Source organism: Colias philodice, chromosome 23, assembly GCF_061535455.1.
Source record: "Colias philodice isolate Cphi_HAF_F1 chromosome 23, ilColPhil1 Martin Lab GWU primary, whole genome shotgun sequence".
NCBI classification, from domain to species: domain Eukaryota; kingdom Metazoa; phylum Arthropoda; class Insecta; order Lepidoptera; family Pieridae; genus Colias; species Colias philodice.
The window spans coordinates 1,636,084-1,658,717 of NC_143108.1; the positions used below are offsets into that span (position 1 = coordinate 1,636,084).

The 22,634-nt window shown below is 38.7% G+C and overlaps 1 protein-coding gene and 2 long non-coding RNA genes across 3 annotated transcripts in view; 2 read left to right on the forward strand and 1 right to left on the reverse strand.

The window, feature by feature from the left end:
• LOC149477868 (uncharacterized) overlaps positions 1–22,634 on the forward strand; it is a 395,772-nt gene that overhangs the window by 114,229 nt on the left and 258,909 nt on the right. The window lies entirely within an intron of this gene.
• The window catches only part of mbc (dedicator of cytokinesis protein myoblast city), a 73,283-nt gene that overhangs the window by 13,613 nt on the left and 37,036 nt on the right, over positions 1–22,634 (reverse strand). The window contains exons 19-25 of the mRNA XM_089709807.1: positions 17,698–17,802; positions 16,348–16,530; positions 15,391–15,611; positions 14,465–14,703; positions 11,021–11,167; positions 10,115–10,406; positions 5,841–6,003 (exon numbers count right to left, since the gene is read on the reverse strand). Coding sequence (XP_089565933.1) covers positions 5,841–6,003; positions 10,115–10,406; positions 11,021–11,167; positions 14,465–14,703; positions 15,391–15,611; positions 16,348–16,530; positions 17,698–17,802 — 1,350 coding nt within the window. The remainder of the gene's footprint in view (positions 1–5,840; positions 6,004–10,114; positions 10,407–11,020; positions 11,168–14,464; positions 14,704–15,390; positions 15,612–16,347; positions 16,531–17,697; positions 17,803–22,634) is intronic.
• On the forward strand, positions 6,680–7,400 carry LOC149477873 (uncharacterized). The gene is made up of 2 exons (XR_016317488.1): positions 6,680–6,912; positions 7,216–7,400. It is a non-coding gene; the product is annotated as an uncharacterized LOC149477873 (long non-coding RNA).

The following is a 22,634-nucleotide window of genomic DNA, read 5'->3' on the forward strand; positions in this document are numbered from 1 at the left end:
GAGAAAGAGACAGAAAATCAACAAGAAACGGTCGCATCAACATGGACAAAGAGCGGTACGCGAGCGTATTTGAAGATGCTGCCCGTATGTGTATCCGGACCGGCGGGAGATGTCAACACGTACGCGCTCCTCGACGACGGCTCAACCGTCACACTCATAGACAACGACATAGCGAAGAGGACGGGCGTCACCGGCACTTTCGATCCATTACACATAGAAGCGATCGCCAATACGAAGATAGAAGCAACGAAGTCACGCCGTATCACTCTCACCATTCACGGCGCAACTAAAAATCACAAGATGACTGCGAGAACAATAGAACACCTACAACTGTCGCCGCAAACAATAACAGATGAAGACGTCCGCGGCTGCAAGCATCTTGGCGATTTAAAAAACAGTTTGAAATATTACAACGCGAAGCCCAGAATACTCATCGGTCAAGACAACTGGCACCTGCTCATAGCGTCCGAAGTGCGAAAGGGACAACGACATCAGCCCGTCGCATCCCGCACGCCGTTGGGATGGGTATTACACGGCGCGCACACTCGTTCACTAGGACAACGAGTTAATTTCGTACACCACATAACAATAGAAGACAACATGGATGAACAATTGAAAAGATTCTTCGCCATCGAGTCACTCACAATAGAACAGAAGAGGCCAGCGAACGACCCGGAACAGCGCGCTCTCTCTCAACTCAAAGAGCGTGCGACAGAGACAGAAGATGGTCGTTATCAAATGCCGTTATTGTGGAAACAACGAGATTTCAAGATGCCGAATAACTACAGCAATACACTTCGAAGATTGTACAGCATAGAAAATAAATTAGACAGAGACGGAAGACTGAAAGAAAAGTACAACGAACAGATGAACGCTTTAATAGAAAAGGGATACGCCGAGCCCGCGCCGCCACAAAAAAGCGACAATAGAACGTGGTACCTACCACACTTCCCGGTGCTCAATCCCATGAAGCCGAATAAAGTACGTGTGGTACATGATGCAGCGGCCAGAAGCCAGGGGGTCTCACTCAACGATCACCTCCTCTCGGGACCGGACCTCCTTCAATCTCTCCCGGGGGTCCTGATGCGCTTCAGACAACACAGAATAGCAGTGAGCGCCGACATAAGCGAAATGTTTATGCAAGTGAAAGTGAATATAGAAGATAGAGACGCGCTCCGATACCTGTGGCGAGGCAATCGACGTGACGACCAGCCGCCAGAGGAATACAGGATGACGTCACTAATATTCGGAGCCACGTGTTCGCCAGCCATCGCCATCTACGTAAAGAATACAAACGCCGCAAAATATGAACAAGAATATCCGGAAGCGGCGGCAGCGATCGTGAACAATCACTACGTAGATGATTATCTCCATAGCTACAAAACCACAGAAGAGGCGATCAAGATAGCTAAACAAGTTCGTTATATACATCAACAAGCACATTACGAACTCAGGCAATGGGCGTCGAATTCACAACAAGTTATAGAAGCTCTCTGTGAGAACAACACATCGATGACGACGGTCGACATCAACGACGAGTCAAAAATAGAACGAGTTCTGGGTCTCATGTGGAGACCAGCCGCGGACACACTCACGTTCAACCTCGACATGACAAGGTTACCAGTGGGCGCGCTCGACATCGAAAAGCCCACTAAGCGTGAGTTATTGAAAACAGTGATGTCCGTGTTCGATCCACTCGGACTCGCCTCGCCGGTCACCATCAATGCCAAGCGGATACTACAAGAAGTATGGCGCCGCGGAATCGGATGGGATGAACAGCTGCCCGAAGACCTCGCATCGAAGTGGAGAAGCTGGACGCAACACCTGAAAGCGCTGAGTAGCATCAACATACCGCGGTGCTATTCACAATATAGTGAAGCTACGTCATTACAACTGCACGTATTCGTCGACGCCAGCGAGTCCACCTACGCAGCAGCGCTCTACTGGCGAGCTACCACAGCCGACGGTGAAACACACGTGTCACTCATCACCGCAAAAGCACGCGTAGCGCCGCTCAAGGTCACCTCCATACCGCGACTCGAGTTGCAAGCAGCTGTGATGGGATGTCGCATGGCGGTCACAGTCATCGAAGAACATGATAGAAAACCGGAGTCCATCACATACTGGACCGACAGCCGCACAGTACTCACATGGTTGCAAACAGGTTCCCGCTCGTACAAACCGTTCGTGGCTCATCGCATCGCCGCAATAGAAGAACACAGCGCGGTCAACGAATGGCGCTGGGTACCTACGAAATTAAATGTAGCAGACGACGCCACACGAGACATACCGCACGACTTCAACAACACCCATCGATGGTACCAGGGCCCCGAATTCCTCAAGTCGGACCCCTCAACATGGTGCATAGAACAGCCGAAGCTGAAACATGAAACGGGCGAAGAAAAAATCAACAACATAGTCAGCAGACAGCCTATCTGCAACCTATCAGAAGCGCTTCCAGAACCCGCGCGATTTTCAAAATGGGAACGCTTAATACGAACGACCGCAAGAGTACTTCAATTCATCGAATTATGTCGATCGGCGCGCACAGAAAAAGTTAATTACAAGAAAACGAAAGCCAATCAACGCGCCGACGAAAACTGGAATAAAAAAGTTAAAAAACAACAACACAATAGCAAGCGGACGCAAGTACAAGACAATAGAAAATTTAAAACAATAGCGGCGTCACTCATGAAACAAGCTGAAGAATTAATAGTGCGAGCGAGTCAACATAGTTATTTTTCAAACGAGTTAAGCTGTTTAATGAAGAATGTAGCGCCGCCTATCAACAGTAGAACAAAACAATTATCAATTGTTCTTATCAACGGACTGATAAGAGTGAAAACACGCATAGCAAGAACACGCGACATCACCGATAGTCAAAAACATCCTCCGATACTCGACGGAAATAGTATAGAAGCAAAGCTGTATATAGAATATATACATAGACAGCTACATCACGCCGGCGTCGAAGCTACAATTAACGAGTGCAGACAACACTATTGGATTATTCGACTACGGCCTGCAACGAGGATGATAATACATCGATGTCTTGCGTGCAGACGACGACGAGCTATGCCGACTGCGCCACCGACCGGCGACCATCCCGAGTGTCGACTTGCACATCATCAACGTCCGTTCACATATACGGGAATCGACTATTTCGGCCCGCTAACAGTCACAGTGAATAGATCAACACAGAAGAGGTATGTGGCACTCTTCACGTGCCTCACGACGCGAGCGATACATCTCGAGCTGGCGGGTTCACTCACCACCGAATCAGCAGTCATGGCGCTTCGAAGAATGATAGCGCGCCGCGGCTGCCCTACAGAGATTTGGTCTGACAATGGAACCAACTTGAAGTCGGCAGACAAGGAGATACGTCAGGCGATCGACACAGCAACAGAAGACGAAGCCAGCCGGCGACTCATCAACTGGCGGTACATACCTCCAGGCGCGCCGTTCATGGGCGGCGCGTGGGAACGTCTCGTGAGAAGCACAAAAACAGCATTAGAAGCAGTGCTGCATCAGCGTCATCCAACAGAGGAGGTACTCACCACCTTCCTCGCTGAAGTGGAGTTCACCATCAACAGCCGTCCGTTGACACATGTATCAGTCGACCCGGACTCACCTGAAGCGCTCACACCGAATCACTTCCTGCTGCACGGACCGGCTCGAGTACCTACCTGGGGCCCGTTCGATGACAAAGACCTGATCGGCAGAACACACTGGAGAGCAGCACAGAGACTAGCGGACATGTTCTGGACACGCTGGGTACAGGAGTACCTACCTGGACTGCAGAACCGGCGGGAGCCCTACGGCAAAGGCGCAGCGCTACGCGTGGGTGACATAGTGCTAATAGTGGACAACACACTCCCACGCAACACATGGCCGCTCGGAATCATCACAGCTACTTACCCGGGAGCAGACGGCATCGTGAGAACAGTGGACGTCCGCACGAAGGGGAGCATACTCCGGCGACCTGCAAAGAAACTCATCGTGCTACCATCGACAGCAGCAGCAGCCGCTCACGCAGGAGACTGAATTGACTCAGAGGCAATTCACGGCGGGAGAATGTTCGCGACGATATAAAAACGTATGTAAAAGTTATTACTTTAAGTTTTGTTCGCGACGATATAAAAACGTATGTAAAAGTTATTACTTTAAGTTTCATTTATATAGAGTGTTTATTTCGTTTCATAATAGTTTAACTGTGTTATAAGTTCATTTGTTTTACATAACAAGTTTAATCGTTTATAATGTATGTGTAATGTTCTTTTTCGTGTATTTAGTTGTGTTAACCTGTATAGAATGTTTTAAGACTGATTTAAATGTGTTATGTTCGTAAATTGTAATAGTATATAAGAGAAAATAGTGTGTGATACATAATAGATAGTAAAAATAGTGTTCGTATAATTTTTATAGTTTATAGATTGTTTGACAAATAAAGTTTATGATTATTGGTGTTGTTATTTTAGCATAAGTAAATAGTATTATAATGTAATAGATATAAGTAAATAATATAATGTAATAGATATAAGAAATTATGAGAAATAAATGAGTACTACACGAGAGTTTTCCTACCGCACGCATTAACACCTGTAATCGACACATAAATATAACCGCTTTTCGCGCCAAAAACACGCACGCTCGCATAACTCAGACCACATAGTACACTCTGCGGTAGAAGACTCGTCGTATAGTAATAAGCAGCATTTGGTCTTTCTCTTCACCAACCCCAGCACAACTATAGGGTGGAAGCCTCCACCGATGTGAGTCTTACAGTCCCTCACAAATTCGATTTTATATTGGGGCAAGTGGATAACTATCTAAATATACAAAATAGAAATATCTATTTGTAAGTTTGTACAATATAAATAACTATATGTATTTTTGGTATAATATTTTTATGAATTTAAATCTTATATATAAAATTCTCGTGTCAATGTTAGTCTGCATACTCCTCCGAAACGGGTGGACCGATTCTCATGAAATTTTCTGTGCATATCGGGTAAGTCTGAGAATCGGCCAACATCTATTTTTCATATGTACCACGGGCGAAGCCGGGGCGGACCGCTAGTATTTATATAAGATAAAAATATTGTCTTGAAGTGACGATTTGTAGATAATACGTGTACACAATAGTTTATGTTTGTAGTTATATGCATGCATTTGTGCGTGTAGCAACGTATGCGTAATGTTAATGTAACGAACTGCGTGCGTGTACGTGCTTGTATGTGTGTAGTGTCACGCCACGAAATGTATACGTACTGGTGTACGTACGTGTGTGTTGTTTGTTATGTATGAGTGTGTCACGTCCCGGCCGTGGGGTAATTAATGTGTATATAATATATTATGTATGTATGTATGTATGTCGCACCTTGAGCGCCAGGTGCGTGTGGTGTCACGATGTCCAGTCTATGTGTGTACGTACGGGTGCGTGCGTACGTGTGTATTGTTTGTTCTGTATGCGAGTTATATTAGCGTGTATGTATGTATGTATGTATGTCTGTATGTATGTATGGCGCACCTTGAGCGCGAGGTGCGTGTGGTGTCGCCGGGCGGGGTGGTGCAGGCGCGGCGGCAGCGGGCTGTGCGCCCACTCGAGCAGCTTGGCGTGCAGCCGCAGCGTCAGCCCCGCCTGCTCGGTGTATGTATGTATGTCTGTATGTATGTATGGCGCACCTTGAGCGCGAGGTGCGTGTGGTGTCGCCGGGCGGGGTGGTGCAGGCGCGGCGGCAGCGGGCTGTGCGCCCACTCGAGCAGCTTGGCGTGCAGCCGCAGCGTCAGCCCCGCCTGCTCGGTGTATGTATGTATGTCTGTATGTATGTATGGCGCACCTTGAGCGCGAGGTGCGTGTGGTGTCGCCGGGCGGGGTGGTGCAGGCGCGGCGGCAGCGGGCTGTGCGCCCACTCGAGCAGCTTGGCGTGCAGCCGCAGCGTCAGCCCCGCCTCCGCGCACTGACCCGCCGCGCGGTGCATCGCGCACAGACGGTGCACGTAGCTGCGACATACGTCATCATATTGTTAGAAACTTTTGACGTGACAACGTCTTATAATTCGATAGAGCCGGCTGCACGCACGAAAAAAATGGTTGTCTGTAAAGTCGGTTTACTGACGATAGTTGAACGTGACAACGTCCGATTGTGCTTCTTTGTCGCTCGTTCCGCGCTCTCGCTTGCACTTCAAGCCTTACATGGAACGCCTCAGAGCGAGGTAACGCCGCATGAGTCATGTTTTTTCTTGCGTGCAGCCGGCTCTATCGAATTATAAGACGTTGTCACGTAAAAAACATGACTCATGAAACGTTCCATGTAAGGCTTGAAGTGCAAGCGAGAGCGTGGAACGAGCGATAAAGAAGCACAATCGGACGTTGTCACGTTCAACTATCGTCAGTAAACCGACTTTACAGACAACCATTTTTTATTTAGAGCGGCTACACACGGGCGGCTCGAGCAGTTAACAACTGAGCGACGTACACGGCCTGCTCGAGCGGTCGGTCGTTGACTGCTCGAGCTGTCGCTGCAAACCGCGCAGTTGACGGCTCGAGCAGGCAGTGAATTAATGTCCACAGTTCACTTAGCGGTCGCGGCTACGAGCCGTCAGTCTCAACTGCTTGTAGCGGTCCGTGTACGGCCGCCCTTAATATTTTTGTGGATGAATAGTTGTCACTATTTCCCACAGAACAGTAAAGTAGATAGAAGTGTGATGTGGGCGTGGCCCACGTGTCAATAATAAGTTTAGATCACCTAACTTGCTCTCAGTTGTGCGCAGAAAAATATTGGAGTCGGTTGTCAGCTGTCAAACCTTTTTTCCGTATTTATTAATTAATTAGGACGTGTTGTTCGGTATTAGAGTGCAAAAATGATAGCAGACGAAATAATATCAGCAATGGAGGCATTTCATACCATCGGTAAGTCTTATTTTTATTTATTTTACATATAATATTTTATGTTACAACTTCGCTTGTAATTTGTCAAAATTGTATACAAATATCTAGTCAAAATGAACCTTAATCCGTAAGAAATTAGTACTATTATAGATTGAACAGCAAACAAGAATTTCTGGAATATTATTGCAATAAACAAACGAATGTCGCTTTAGTGATGCTTGTGGCGCATATCGACAGTATCGATACTTTAGAAAAGACAAACATTATAAATATTAAATTTTATGTTATTTTTCCTTAGCTTTCATTTGTCCAATTTATTTACAGATTTCCCAAAGAGGCTAATTTAAAAGAGAAATGGATAAATGCAACGTGACGAGTTAAATGAATGCCGAACAGCACTAAGCAGTCTAACAAAGGCCACCGATACAGCAAACCTACGGCAGTTCCAAGATTTAAAATAATGCATATTTTCTGTTTGTATTTTGTAAATATAGATTAATACTATTCTATTCCGTTTTTTATTTAATAATAATAATATAAAAAGACGTACTTAGTAGTAATAAACATACTCCAAAATGTGACACATTATACTATACTCGTATAATAGAAAGAAAAAAAAATACACAAAAAATATTTGTTTGTGAATTATCGATATCTCGATATCGATAACAAGGCTGACATCCCTCAAGGCATAGCATCAGATAAATATCAAGTTAATGTCATTAATGTTGAGTGACACAAATTTCAACCTTATCTCTATGTGTTGAGGTTCAAAGTTATATCTATCGAAAACTAACGCCCTCTGTTGTGGAGTAGCTGAATGTTTTCGAATTTGGAATTTCTGTACAATGAGAAACAAAACAGCTAATATACCTAGAGATGTTATACTAAAATAAACCGTAACATGGTGCGTTAGGGTACATATTGAAATGCTGAATTTATAACCTAAGTCAGTTTTCACTCAAATTAAGCAGTCCAATCAAAGGCATAGTTTACTTGTAGTGTACTGTATAACTATCGGTTTAAATGTGTGGGTTTGGCGACACTGGTTTTCATACTAATTATGACATTATTGCACTTCTATTTGTTTTTATTGTTCTGTGCTATTTCCAGTCCGAACATGCTTAGCTGTCAAATACTATAAATACCGCGTTCCTTTGATTCGTGGCTCATTCGTACGAATCGTGAACCGTCACCTCACTTTATTAATATACTCCAGTCAGTATCGACATTCGAAATCGAAAATTTAACAATAATTCCAAAAGTTTTCAAACTTCGGTCAAGTGAATGGTATAGGTCTACCAGAATCTGATGGCATATTTATATTTATAAAATAAAAGATTTTCATGTGGCAACTTTATTTGACAACTATCAAATTGGTTGTCAAATTATTTGTCTTCTTCGCAGTTGATGAATAATTTTTAGGATTTTGTCTAAAAAATCTTCGAACACGTCGAAAAAGCGGCTGCGATCACAAGCAAGAGGTGTTGTTTACAATGTGTATAGAAAAACATTCGATGAAGAAGGGTCAGAAACATAACAATTTTCAATTTTGAAGATTTTATTGGTAAATTTGACTTACCCGTTTTGATACTTTTAATTAAAAATATTATAAGTAGGAAACTATTATATTTTTTGTTGATTGCAATATAATTTTATGAAAACTTATTACAGGAGTTTCCAATGCGGCTATCAGTCAAGTCTAAGCTATCCAAGTCAACTTTATAATGTGTGTATCTGATAATACTTACGAAAATAAACATAGTTTTATTTTATTTTTGTTTTATTTTATAAAAAATTATAAGCAATCTAGTTTTGATCTGCAGTATCATTATATCCATATTTTGACATGGCATAATGATAATGATTTAAACAAATATAGGTATGTGTAAATAATAATATTTCTAATATACATATAAAACTAATATGTATATTATACAATATACATGTAATTATGTACCTACATAATATTAGTGGATATCTCATTAATAAGTACAGTATTGTCCACTTATGTAATGTGACTAATGATGTTGAGGACAAAATAAAAAATATAAGTATCAAGATCGTTCAGTCCATTTTCCCTAGGGTTGCACACTCAAAATTTTGATTTCCCTAATTGCCATCAGATTCTGGTTTACCTATACATTGGGACGACAATAAATCTCATTTAGCAACCTTGTCCGCAGTCCGGAACATTGTTAAAATTGCAATTAAAATAACTTTTGCTATATGGTCGTAAAAAAATTCCAAAAGTTCTGCAAACTTGTGGAAGTTTTCGATATAATATTTCATATCACGTATTAAATTTGCACCCAATCTAAGTGTACGGAACATTTTTTGTTATTGAATATTAATGCTTTTTTTATTAAACTGAATTAAAACGTTCCAAAAACTTTACACTTTACACAGATATCGGAAATATATACCGAACGGTTGTATAAATTTGCAACCTTTTTCGTTGACCGGAACATGTTTATTTATAATTCTTTTTAATTCGTGGTCATTTTTTCGAGTAAGGTGGTCTCGAAATAATTACAAAAGTTTTGGAACTTGGTTGCAAACTTCGAAAACGTCTATTCTGATGCAGTTACAAATTTGCAACCTCATACGCGATCCAGAACTTTATGCAATTTGCAAAAATGTATTTTTTTTTGACATAAATTCCAATATTAAACAGTCCCCTCGATTTGCAGAACTTTTGAAATTTTCTTGAAGGTGAAACATTTTTGCAAATTGCATTGTTACATTTTTACATTACTTTTGGAATTATTATGAATTGATTGTCTTGACTGAATGGAGTAATAGTCGTTGACTTGCTGTGATTTGTTATAAACTGCCTCTAATATTTAACCCGGCCCCCGTATTATTTCTAAAAATATAGTAACACATACATATGCATATTATTGTTTCAAAATACAATATGCAGCGTAGAGCATATATAGTTCATGTTATAGCACTTTTTCTAGATACAATATGTAGCATAGCCGTTTTACAGCTAATGTAATGAAATATTCAAATAACAAAAAAGGAGAGCAACAAAATACAACATTTGAAAATGTTCTAAAACTTTATTTAAATAGACAAAAAAAATTGTCTTGCAGCCGCTGCTATTTTCTAGTACCCGCATTACGTAGGCTCGGACAGTTAGCACATAGAGCTACGCACATAGAGTCGAAGATAATAGATAGAGCACAATAGTCACCTAAATACTCCCCCTACTTACCGTATATACATGTGCGGGCGCTCTATCTGTTCATAGAACTTCAACACACTCGTAATAAGGTACATTCTATGCGAAGTAGGCGCAGCTCTATACTGCAATAGAGCGTCCAATTGCCTTGCAGCCGCCGCTACTAGAGTTGCTCCAGCATTTCTTAGACTTGGACAATTGGCACATAGAGCTCCGCAAATAGAGACGAAACGAGCTCGCCAGGCTGCGTCGCCTCTACCGGCTTCAGCTAGAACATCTAGCTTGTCGATTAGTTCGTTCTCGAATGTACGTAGATTGCCTTCACCTGGAAGAAATATAAGATTACTTAGTGATATCAAATCAAATATGTTTATTTGCTCGTATATGGTCGTTTAAGGGTGTTATAAAATATCATTTTTCTCATATACTGCCAATTTAAATTTTATGGCGTTTAAATGCCGTGCAAATTTTTGAAGTGAAACTTCTTTATCGGGGTTGGAAAAAAATTTAGTGTAACATTTTTTCGTTACGCGTGACATTTTTCCGTTACGCGCCATCTTTTCTTATCCCTACCACGCGTGATTCGACATATTTCTGTAAAGTTGCATATAGTAAATTATTACATAAAGAAGTTTCACTTCTTACGTGTGTACACTAGTACACGCACACATTTTGTTTACAAATAAAATCATTATTAATACAATATTTTAAAACACGTGCATGGTTATTGATATGGTAACCAAACGGTGCACATATTTACGTGTTTACTTCGGAAATATCATGAAATTGAAGACAATGAATGATTTGGAATAATGTAGCTTTTAATTTTTATTTTATATCGATAAGTTTCTCAAAACTTACAAAATAATTAAGATAACACAACAAGCTTTACACCATTTTTATAATATGTAAAAAATAAATATTTATTCTAAACCTTACCATAAGTCTCTTGAGTATGATTAAATTCCGTCTGCATCATATCGAAGAACAGTGGAATAATGATATTTCGTACTTCATCGTCATTCAGAAAACTAACTTCTAAGAATGTGCCAACTAGTTGTGGAATGAAATATCGCTTATGGTCACCTGAAAACAAACAATCAAAAAATGTATAAGGTTTAAACTTTCATTAAAAACTTCTAAGTATGTATTTGAAAATGAAAGAAAAGACCGAAAACATTAAGTTTTCCCCCTATTATGGAATTTATGATTAATCCATCAGCCCCCGGAATCACAGACACAATAGAAGAACTATTGTGTCGCGCTCGGATCTGGCCTCTCGGTGGTTGAGAGGTTTAATGTTTTCTTTTTCAATTATTTAAAATTTATAAAGTTATAACGTGTTAAGTTAAGTGCCGTGTAAAAAAAAAAAACATTCTCACCAAGGCTATGCCACATTTCTGAAGCGAACGTAGCGGCAATATTAGTGCTCTATATTTAGTAAACTCTACTATTCTATACAGTTGGAAACAAAATTGATAATTATACAGGGTGTCCCACTGTTGGTATACTAAGCTCAAAGGAGGTTATAGTTTTGCATACGCTGAGTTCATAAAAAATACTTATAAAATTCCAGATTAGTCCATTGAATAAAAAGTTCTAGAGTGCGTGAGTTAGTAACGTAAGATGTTTCTTCGGAAACATGTCAAGAGTCCCTAGGTAATAAACATACTAAAACCCCGGGCCACTAGGAGGAGCCCCGGAGTGGGGGGAGGGGGAAAATGGGTCCATTTTTTCATTTTTCGCTTAAATCTCAAAAACGGTACATGTTAGAGAAAAACTTTCAAGGAAAAGTTGAAAGGCCATAAAATTATCTACAAGTTGTACCTGAATCATTTTTTCCTATATCCTACCGTTTCTGAGTTATACGCAGTAAAACATGATTTTGGCTCAAACAATTTCCACATCAATCGATCAAAAAATATTTCTTTCTTCCAAAAAACTCAAAAGTGCAACTTGTGACCGGTACTGATAGATTGCTCTTAATTAGGTCTATAATTGGTAAAATAAACACATTCCTCCATGGAAGCCTTTAGGAGGAATCGATTGTCAAAATATTATATTATGGTAGTTTGAGTTACTGAACTTGATCTTTTTATTTTTTTCTTCCAAAAAACTCATAAGTGCAACTTGTGACCGGTACAGATAGATTTCTCATAATTGGGTCTATCATTGATAAAAATACCAGATTCCAACACGGAGGCGTTTACGGGGAATTGAATTTTATTAGGGTAGTTACGATACTTGAACTTTTTATTTTTTTTCTCCAAAAAAACTCAAAAGTGCAACTTGTGACCGATACTGATAGATTGCTCTTAATTAGGTCTATAATTAGTAAAATAAACACATTCCTCCATGGAAGCCTTTAGGAGGAATCGATTTTCAAAATACTATATTAGGGTAGTTTGAGTTACTGAACTTGATCTTTTTATTTTTTTTCTTCCAAAAAACTCAAAAGTGCAACTTGTGACTGGTACTGTTAGATTGCTCTTAATTAGGTCTATAATTGGTAAAATAAACACATTCCTCCATGGAAGCCTTTAGGAGGAATCGTTTGTCAAAATACTATATTAGGGTAGTTTGAGTTACTGAACTTGATCTTTTTATTTTTTTCTTCCAAAAAACTCAAAAGTGCAACTTGTGACCGGTACAGATAGATTGCTCATAATTAGGTCTATCATTGATAAAAATACTAGATTCCACCATGGAGGCGTTTACGGGGAATTGAATTTTATTAGGGTAGATACGATACTTGAACTTTTTATTTTTTTTCTTCCAAAAAAACTCAAAAGTGCAACTTATGACCGGTACCGATAGATTGCTCATAATTAGGTCTATCATTGATAAAAAAACCAGATTCCACCATGGAGGCCTTTAGGAGGTATTGAATTTTATTAGGGTAGTTACGATACATGAACTTTTTAACTAACTACCCTAATAAAATTCAATTCCCCGTAAACGCCTCCATGGTGGAATCTGGTATTTTTATCAATGATGGACCTAATTATGAGCAATCTATCTGTACCGGTCACAAGTTGCACTTTTGAGCTTTTTGGAAGAAAAAAATAAAAAGTTCATGTATCGTAACTACCCTGATAAAATTCAATTCCCCGTAAGCGCCTCCGTGGTGGAATCTGGTATTTTTAGCAATGATAGACCTAATTATGAGCAATCTATCTGTACCGGTCACAAGTTGCACTTTTGAGTTTTTTGGAAGAAAAAAATAAAAAGATCAAGTTCAGTAACTCAAACTGCCCTAATATAATATTTTGACAATCGATTCCTCCTAAAGGCTTCCATGGAGGAATGTGTTTATTTTACCAATTATAGAACTAATTAAGAGCAATCTATCAGTACTGGTCACAAGTTGCACATTTGAGTTTTTTGGAAGAAAGAAATATTTTTTGATCGATTGATGTTGAAATTGTTTGAGCCAAAATCATGTTTTACTGCGTATAACTCAGAAACGGTAGGATATAGGAAAAAATGATTCAGGTACAACTTGTAGATAATTTTATGGCCTTTCAACTTTTCCTTGAAAGTTTTTCTCTAACATGTACCGTTTTTGAGATTTAAGCGAAAAATGAAAAAATGGACCCATTTCCCCCCTCCCCCCACTCCGGGGCTCCTCCTAGTGGCCCGGGGTTTTAGTATGTTTATTACCTAGGGACTCTTGACATGTTTCCGAAGAAACATCTTACGTTACTAACTCACGCACTCTAGACCCCCCTTGGAGGGACTCATTCAATGGACTAATGCAGTTTTTTTATCAAATAGACGAATTCTTAAAACTCTATGTGTACACCCCTAACAAGCAACCCCTCCAACTTTGCCACCCGCACGTGACCTATCGTTTAAGATTATGTTTTCATAGACAAAATGCTCATAGCGAAGCGTTATATTATTTTACGTGATCAATGTATGCTAAACTACAAGTCCCTTCGCTCTTAGTATACCAATAGTGGGACACCCTGTAGATTATAAAATAAGACACATTTCCGCAGCAAGCGTAGCGGCACTTCTTCTTATATCACCATAGAGCATCAGAGCTCTATAAAAAAAGTGAAGTCCCGTGTCCCCGTAGTGGGGTAAGGGGCAGATGCATTATTCATACATCTGTTTCACTGATCGATTTTCTTTAGGGACAAGTAGGTGATCAGCCTTCTGTGTCCTGCCAGACCGAGACATTTTTTTTTCTTCGTCTCCACCGGGAATCGAACCCAGGACCCCTCGGTTCTACGCTCACGCGTCAACCACTGTACCAAGGAGGCGGTCATCAGAGCTCTATACTTTCTCCTTATATCACCATAGAGCATCAGAGCTCTATATTTTATCTCTACAAGTAAACTCTATGACTATCAAGTTGAAAATAAAGTCAATCACCAAGGCTATGCCACATTTCTGCTGCTAGTGTAGCGGCACTTCTCCTAATATCACCATAGAGCATTAATGCTCTATGTTTCCTCGCCGCTGGCAGACTCTCCAATTGTAGAGGCGAAGACGACGCTACCAGACCGACTGTATTGAACCAGTTTGATAGAGTCGAGTGTATGCTGCTCATATTGTCTGTGTCGGATGGTTCGAGTGTTGAAAGATTGTCGCGCAGCATTCTTGCTAATAGGCTGTTGGATAAGTGATTGAAAGTTTTGATTAGAATAAAATAATAAGAATAATAAATAAATTAGCTATTCATTTTCAATGCTATGTTTAATCCTAATAAACAATAATCTTAGAATTATTCTACCTAGAAAAAGTACAAATTTTATTTAAAGATAAATGTAATTTTAATTTAACCATTTGTTGCGCAAAGAAACTTGAAATCGAAAGCGAGTTAAAATAATAAAAAAAAAACAACATTCTGAGATATCACATTCTGAATTCGTATAGATACCATTCTAATGAACGTATTGAGATCTTTGAGATTGTGGCCGCCTATCACACCCCCGCACTCACCGCAGCGCGTGCATCATCACATAGTGCTGCAGGTGCAGCATGTCCGCCCAGTGCGGTCTGAACACCGCCTATCACACCCCCGCACTCACCGCAGCGCGTGCATCATCACATAGTGCTGCAGGTGCAGCATGTCCGCCCAGTGCGGTCTGAACACCGCCTATCACACCCCCGCACTCACCGCAGCGCGTGCATCATCACATAGTGCTGCAGGTGCAGCATGTCCGCCCAGTGCGGTCTGAACACCGCCTATCACACCCCCGCACTCACCGCAGCGCGTGCATCATCACATAGTGCTGCAGGTGCAGCATGTCCGCCCAGTGCGGTCTGAACACCGCCTATCACACCCCCGCACTCACCGCAGCGCGTGCATCATCACATAGTGCTGCAGGTGCAGCATGTCCGCCCAGTGCGGTCTGAACACCGGCCGCGTCAGCAGTGACGTCATCAGCGCCAACGCGTCCGCCACCAGACTCTCCGAACGACCAGAACTCTCCGCTTCTACTGACTTCATCACCATTGTGTATTGCTCTTCAGACATTTGACGCACCATGTCGAGGAGTACGCAGATTAATTTCCGCTGAAATATCAGATAAATAAGATTAATGTCTTGCGATCAATAAAATATGTTTTTAACGTGATAACGTTTTTAAAATCGTTTTAGTCGGGTGACATGTTCAGAAACTTATGTCACACCAAAACCTCACGAGCGCGATCGCAGGTATAACGAGAGAGAGACGGACCGATCTCCCGTCTCATCTCGAGCGCTGCCACCGATAAAACGTTATCACGGAAACATCTCGATCGTAAACCTACTTTAACCAATTTTTTTCTTTTAAACTGTATGTCCGCAATTTGATTCGCATTGAAATATATGAACTTTTATGGATATAGTTTCCAAACTGACGTTTAACACAAACTTATGGCGAATAACATATCATATGATCATTCAATATTTATTTACTACTTGACTAAACTAAACTTTTCTGCAACTAAACTTTATAGAGGTTAAATGCACAATAATTTTTACACATTTAGTTTCAAAACTGATGTTTAATACAGACTTGCAAACTTCAGTGCAAAATGTCCAAAAATATTGTGTCTAGAAAACATTTTGAATTTCAAACACAAGTGTGGTGTGCATATCATGTCAGTCAGTTTTATTTTCTACACATTTCGATATAGCATTATAATTTAATTTTATAGCATTAAAATCTTTTTGAGAAATTTTACAGAATAACTTTTCTCTAAAAATTCTTTAGTTTTCTAATGCATAAAAAAACTTATTAATGCCTGCATGTTTATAAAAATCTCACCAATAAAGGATCATCATTCGCTATCCCATCCTCCCTCCTTTCCGGCATCATAGTGACTGCTATCTTCAATACTGTCGGTAGAAGAGATCTCGCTAACATTCCTCGATCAGCTTCCACCGGTCCGACGTCATCTCTACCCAGTAGTGTAACAACTTCGCCTAACGTCTCCACACATAACTCGACCTAGATAAACTTTATTTGATTAGTAATTGTTCAAAGAAAGGTGGTAGAAAGATATGAAGAGCTAAACTAACCTTCATTTCCACTTGATTTTAGCTGCATAAAATCATAGCATTTTTAATTAATTCTGACTTCTGAGTATGTAATCTATTTCTACGGTTACTAATTACAAGTTAATGAATGCAAAGAGAAGACTAATTCCATCAGTTTTATAATTAAAAGCTAACATTACAAGAACTTTAAATTTTATCACTTAAAAATGCCCACCATCTACTATCCTCGTGGGTTCAGCAAGCAGTGTACATTATAAAATTACCTATCCAGTTACCTAAATATTCAAACCTATATGTATCTAGTATTAATATATCTAGTCACCTAATTTCCCACCTTACTTCCTCTAGTCGTGTAGCGTCACCTAATAGACTTATTTTACGCTTATTCATAATATGATTCTTATTACCATTCTCTGTAGTGTCAATAAACAAAGTGTAATTTATATCCAAGTCAATTATCACCTAAATTTGACCACCATACATCCACTTCACACTACGGATCAGCAAACAAAGTGTACTTGATCCTTGTCAATTATAGCTTGACCGCAGTGGCTGTAGGGCTGTATAGGTGCGCGACGAGGCGGGGGAGAGTACCGACCGTTCCGTTCCTTTCTAACTTTTAACTCGTGCTCTTTCTTACTCGGTCTTCGCCACTACACATACCTAGGGCGCGGTACAGCGTCACGGACGAATTCTACCTATACCCGTGGCCCTGTCGTTGATGCGGGTTGACGGAACACAGTGGGGATTTGGTCGGTAGAAATCCGACATAACCCACGGCCTCTTCCCCGGAGGCCGTGGGTATCTATGCAAGGTTTCCCCACTTACAAAAAAAAGGGTTGCACTCCGGGAGTGCCGGCAGAAGTGAAAACTTGATTATTAACGTTGAGCATGTTTGATATTTTGGAATGGTATCCGTCTTACGCTTTTTCGATCAGGTCACGTGTCCTGACGCGAGTTTAAGATTTTATACCCATTACAGAAAAAGTGCTCAATGCCGCTAAAGAAGTTTTCACTTCAAAAAAAGGCGCGGTACAGCGGTTGCGGTCAAGCTATATAGCCTAAATTTGCCTACCTTTCCGATCCTTGTCTATAAATAGCCACCAAATATACATACAAACTGCTGCTGCTGCGTGTGGTCGACGAGCCGCGCGGTGTCCGCGCCGAGCAGCCGCGCCGCCTTGCTGAACGAGCGCGACTTTATCGCGGCCTCGCGCTCCCACTGCACACCGGTTACGCTCACCGACCGTTGTGCGACACTGATCATTTTTTGGGACTAATACGCGAATTTACTGACTAATAAATTAAAAAATGGACGGAAACGTAACATAAAGTTATCTCTATTTTCTGTTATGACGCCGATTTGCTAAGCTCTATCCTCTTTTACGTTAGATACGGTCGAAAGCAAAGGTAATGTTCGTAATTCCTATTCTTGGATTTGGAATTTTTGTATTATTTACAACAAAAGTAAATTCTAATATTCTAAATTCTACAATGTTATAAATACTAGTGTGTCCAAAATTCAAAAAGGTCGAAAGCACGCATTTAATATTGACATTTCGAAACTTGCAGGTATTTTTGTATTCTTTGCAAGGGTCTAATACATTTGTAAAAATATAAATTAAAACAGATAATATATGAACAATTTACTTCGATAATAATTTAAATAACGAAAGGAGATTAAAGCATTTAAATGAAGAGATGACTATTTTTTTAAAATAATCGCGATTAATTTAAAAGGACAGGGCGAGAGAATGATCAGTGTCGCTATGTTATTTGTTAGACATTTAGGTGATCACATATTTAACACCTTTTTTATACATTTATTGGTTTCCTAAGGAATATTGATATTGAACAATGTGATCACCTAAATTAGCGTCAGGTCGGTTGTTCGTTATAAGCGTACACCAAAATCGTGACTAATCATTGTGAATTAATGCTTATATGCCAATCTTAGTTGCATCTATGTAGTTTGCCCAAAGTCAGAATTGACCAGCTGGCTAACAGTTTGAAGCAGTTCAAAATACAGACTGACCTCACCTGAACCTTACAAGGTGATATTTGAATTTTTTGTCTTTTTTCCAACATTCATTCACAATAATTGATCACGAATCTCACACAGGAGACGTTTATAATGTACCAAGTACATTAAATATTAAACGTGCCCTGCAATGAGCATGCAACATCTTCAGTTTGCACACAATTCAGCAAGCTACATCGAAAGCTCGCTTGTTATTATTTATTAATATCAAAATTAAAGAAAACTCGTTCTCTGTTATATCAAAAACAACGTCTGTTTTATCTTAAAAAATACAAAAGTAGATATATAAATAAATAGTGTCTGTGTTGTACATATAACGTGGTAATAAATTATGTAAGACAATGAATATTGTGTAAAATAATGGTCACAATGTTTATGTATATAGGTAGGTATAAAAAGGGTGGACAAAACATGTAAACAGTTAGTACAAACACTCACACAAAACAGGACAAAAACACACACACACATATTATTGGTTACAATAAGATTTTTAGCGTCACTTTCTTAAAGATTGGTTGAGCTAATAGGAAAGTCTATTCTAAAAGAACTCACTATTATCATCACCTATAGTGTATAGGTGAAAACAGAGTATTCCTTGCATCTCTTTAATACTGTATTTTAAAAACATAAAAATAAGGATGGGACCATTCCTTCCCCATCTGTAGTTTTTAAGCTTAATTTTCGAATGAATTATGTTGGAGAAAGACAACTTTTCACAATAGTTAATGACAAAAGCTGAATTGCCTTTGTTTCGATTGACACCTCCCATGTCAAATGATATGATTCCCATTACTACACCCAAAGCCCATGAAACTATGAATTGATATACCCCGATAATAAGTTTGAAATTGATTAAAGATTATTCTTTTTAACATTTATAAAATGTAACCCAACGAAATAAGTATATAAGAATCATAATGTTATATGAAACCTTATTGTAAGCAATAACGTAACACACGTGATTTACCATGCGTGCACACACACATACAAACCGGTGAAAGTTAGAGTGAGATAAATAACCCTACATATTATCGTATGACTTATTAATACATTTTGATTATATGATATCAACTGTGACAGATTTAGATTTGTGTGCATACCTCACGATGCGGGTGCGATAAGTCGTATCGTATGGTATAAATGGACTTGTAACTTTCAATTACTTCTTATACATATTTGAAAGGTATGAAAAACTACTTTTGAGAATTAAGTGTTAGTTAACAACCATGCAATACGAACAAAACAATAAGCATAAATACCAACCTTGTGTCTTGATGAACCCTTTCTTTTTGGCTCCTTATTAAATCAACCTAAACACCCATATCTTTGACATGTATAAAACTAACCCAGATTTGTTGAGACCCTGATAGAAAAGCAAAGCAGTAAATATATCAGTATATATAGTTAAATACTGCTTGAAACTTAAATAATTGCTTTTTTGATTCAAAACAAGGGTCGTTACAATTTGTCACGCCATTCTCTGTATAAAAAATATTACATCTTTTACTTCAAAAAGTATTACCAACTCAGAAAGTCCTTGCTACCATCTAAATCGAAATTTCCTGAATAACATTATTTCTCAACCAAATCTATCAGGGTCTACTTATCTCCTAATTTATCTCTTTTATTTTTTCCTTACACATATATTTTTATTTAATAAGTATTAAAACATAAAGAAAAAACAGTGAACAACAGGCGTCATGCGTAGCGTGCGCTTACCTTAACGTCCTCGTCACCGACATATACCTGCCAGCCGACTCTCGATCTTAATGTATCGGGATTAGGACGAAATTCAAACTTCATAAAACTCAAAATACTTTTGAATAGAAAGAAAATTAGTCAAATTGAAAACCTTTTTCGGTTTGGATTAATTAAAAAAATATACAATATTAGATAGAATGTTTATGCTTGTGAAAGGTTTTTATTTGAACGGATTTAAAACATGTACTATTGATTGTGTTAAGGTCACATCTGCCTTTAATCCATCAGGTCCCGGAATCACAGACACAATAGAAAATCTATTGTGTCGCGGTCGGATCTGGCCGTTCGGGGCTCATTGGGTTAAATACAGTTTACAATTAGTAACGCTTTTCTAATGGATTTGCATTATTCATTCTCGTTAGTAGAGTAGAACTTTCACATATGTCATGAAAGGAAAAAATCATTCAATATTTAATATTGTGCTGACAGAGTGACTCTTCGATCAATTATTATTATTATTGTCTACTTCAATTATCCATAATTAAAACACATAATGAAATATTCACTAGAAGATTTTTACCAACTCACACCGAATTAAAAATATTATCGAATTTCCTTTGAAAAATTGTAATTTCGTCCTAACCCCGACACAACCTGTCGCCATAGTGCCAAGTGCATACATACCATCACATGTGATGTTTAACACGGACGTACACAATACATTCGTTGTATATATCTAAGTGTGCGTTTCGATCTAGAATACAAATATTTGTACAAAAAATACAAAAAAAGAGCTTGTGCCGAGCACACGTGTCAGAAGTAAAACTTATTTGGCAAGATTCAAAGATATCAAAATCGTCACTTTACTCCATGACGTGACGGTATTTCTATGACGCGACCGTTAAAGAGGCTTCACTTCATAAAAAACGATTAACTTAAATGTATTAAAGAATTGTTTCTTCATGAATACTGCACTAAAAATGTTCTAGTTCAAAACGCACATACACTACCAACTAGGTGTAAACACATATAATAGGAAAAATACAGTTGTTTTGTAAATAAAGATTACTTTATTTTTTTATTGATTTTACAAAACAATTGCTCCATACAAGTATACCTTTAATATTTTTTTATGTAATCAAACATAATAATATGTTCGATTTAAATTATCCACATGAAATAAGTGTTATATTATGTAGTGTTAAGTGTGACTATTAATTTAGAAGAAATAAAAACAATGAATCATGCCCATGGTATTATATTTTAATCCCTTTTTAATAATATTAATCCCACATTTATTTCTTGTAAACATAAACTTTGTTATATTTATGATTTGAAATCCATTTGTTATTTATGATCGAATCAAACCATGTTATGTGATTTTAGTTTTATGACTTAGGAATGTGAAAATAATTGTCAAATACAAATTAATAACTGATTGTTGTGTGTTTGTTGAATGTGTAGTGTTTTATGCGTGTATTTTACTATTATAACAAATTTAAACTGCGATCGATTTGTATCTTAATTTACTTTTTCTATATCGAATTTGTTGATAGCCTTTCGTATGGTACCTTATATACCCAAAAAGTATATTTATTGCATAAAGTTTAAACAAAATTGAATAAAAGTAATAAAAACATCAAATCGCAGTTCAAACAAAAAGTCTATATCAGAACACTCGATAATAACTCTTATCCCCATACGAATAAGGCTCAAAACCGAAATTTTCCTACTACAATTTTTATTAACTCTTATTAGGGATGTAACGATACCGATACCGATATATCGGCCGATATAATCGGCAAGCTGATATATCGGTATTGCCGATTATAAAACAACCGATATCGAAATCAAACAATTCAAAAAACCACGCACAATGAGCGATGCCGAGAGGCCGCCCGGACCCGCGCGCGGGCACTTTGTTTTCTGAAAAAACTCTACCAATAGTAAACTTTGATTCGGTACTGATTGTATTACTTAAAGTTTAACTGACTTTGTAAAATAATAATACTAAAATAAATGGCTTTCTTTTTTTTTTGATTTGGCATTTTTATTTAAAATAATATGATTTACAGTTGAGTCTCTGTTAAATGTTCGTAACTTTTATGCATAATTCACTATTTATTTTTCTATCAAGCCATCGATATCGGTATCGGTATCGCCGATGTTTTACTACAAATATCGGTATCGGTATCGTATCGGCAAAATCATGTATCGTTACATCACTAACTCTTATATCTATAGACATAAGGATCAATCTCACCTCAGCGGGTGCCCTCAACAGAGCCCGTAATGTACTAGCCAAGTGCGGC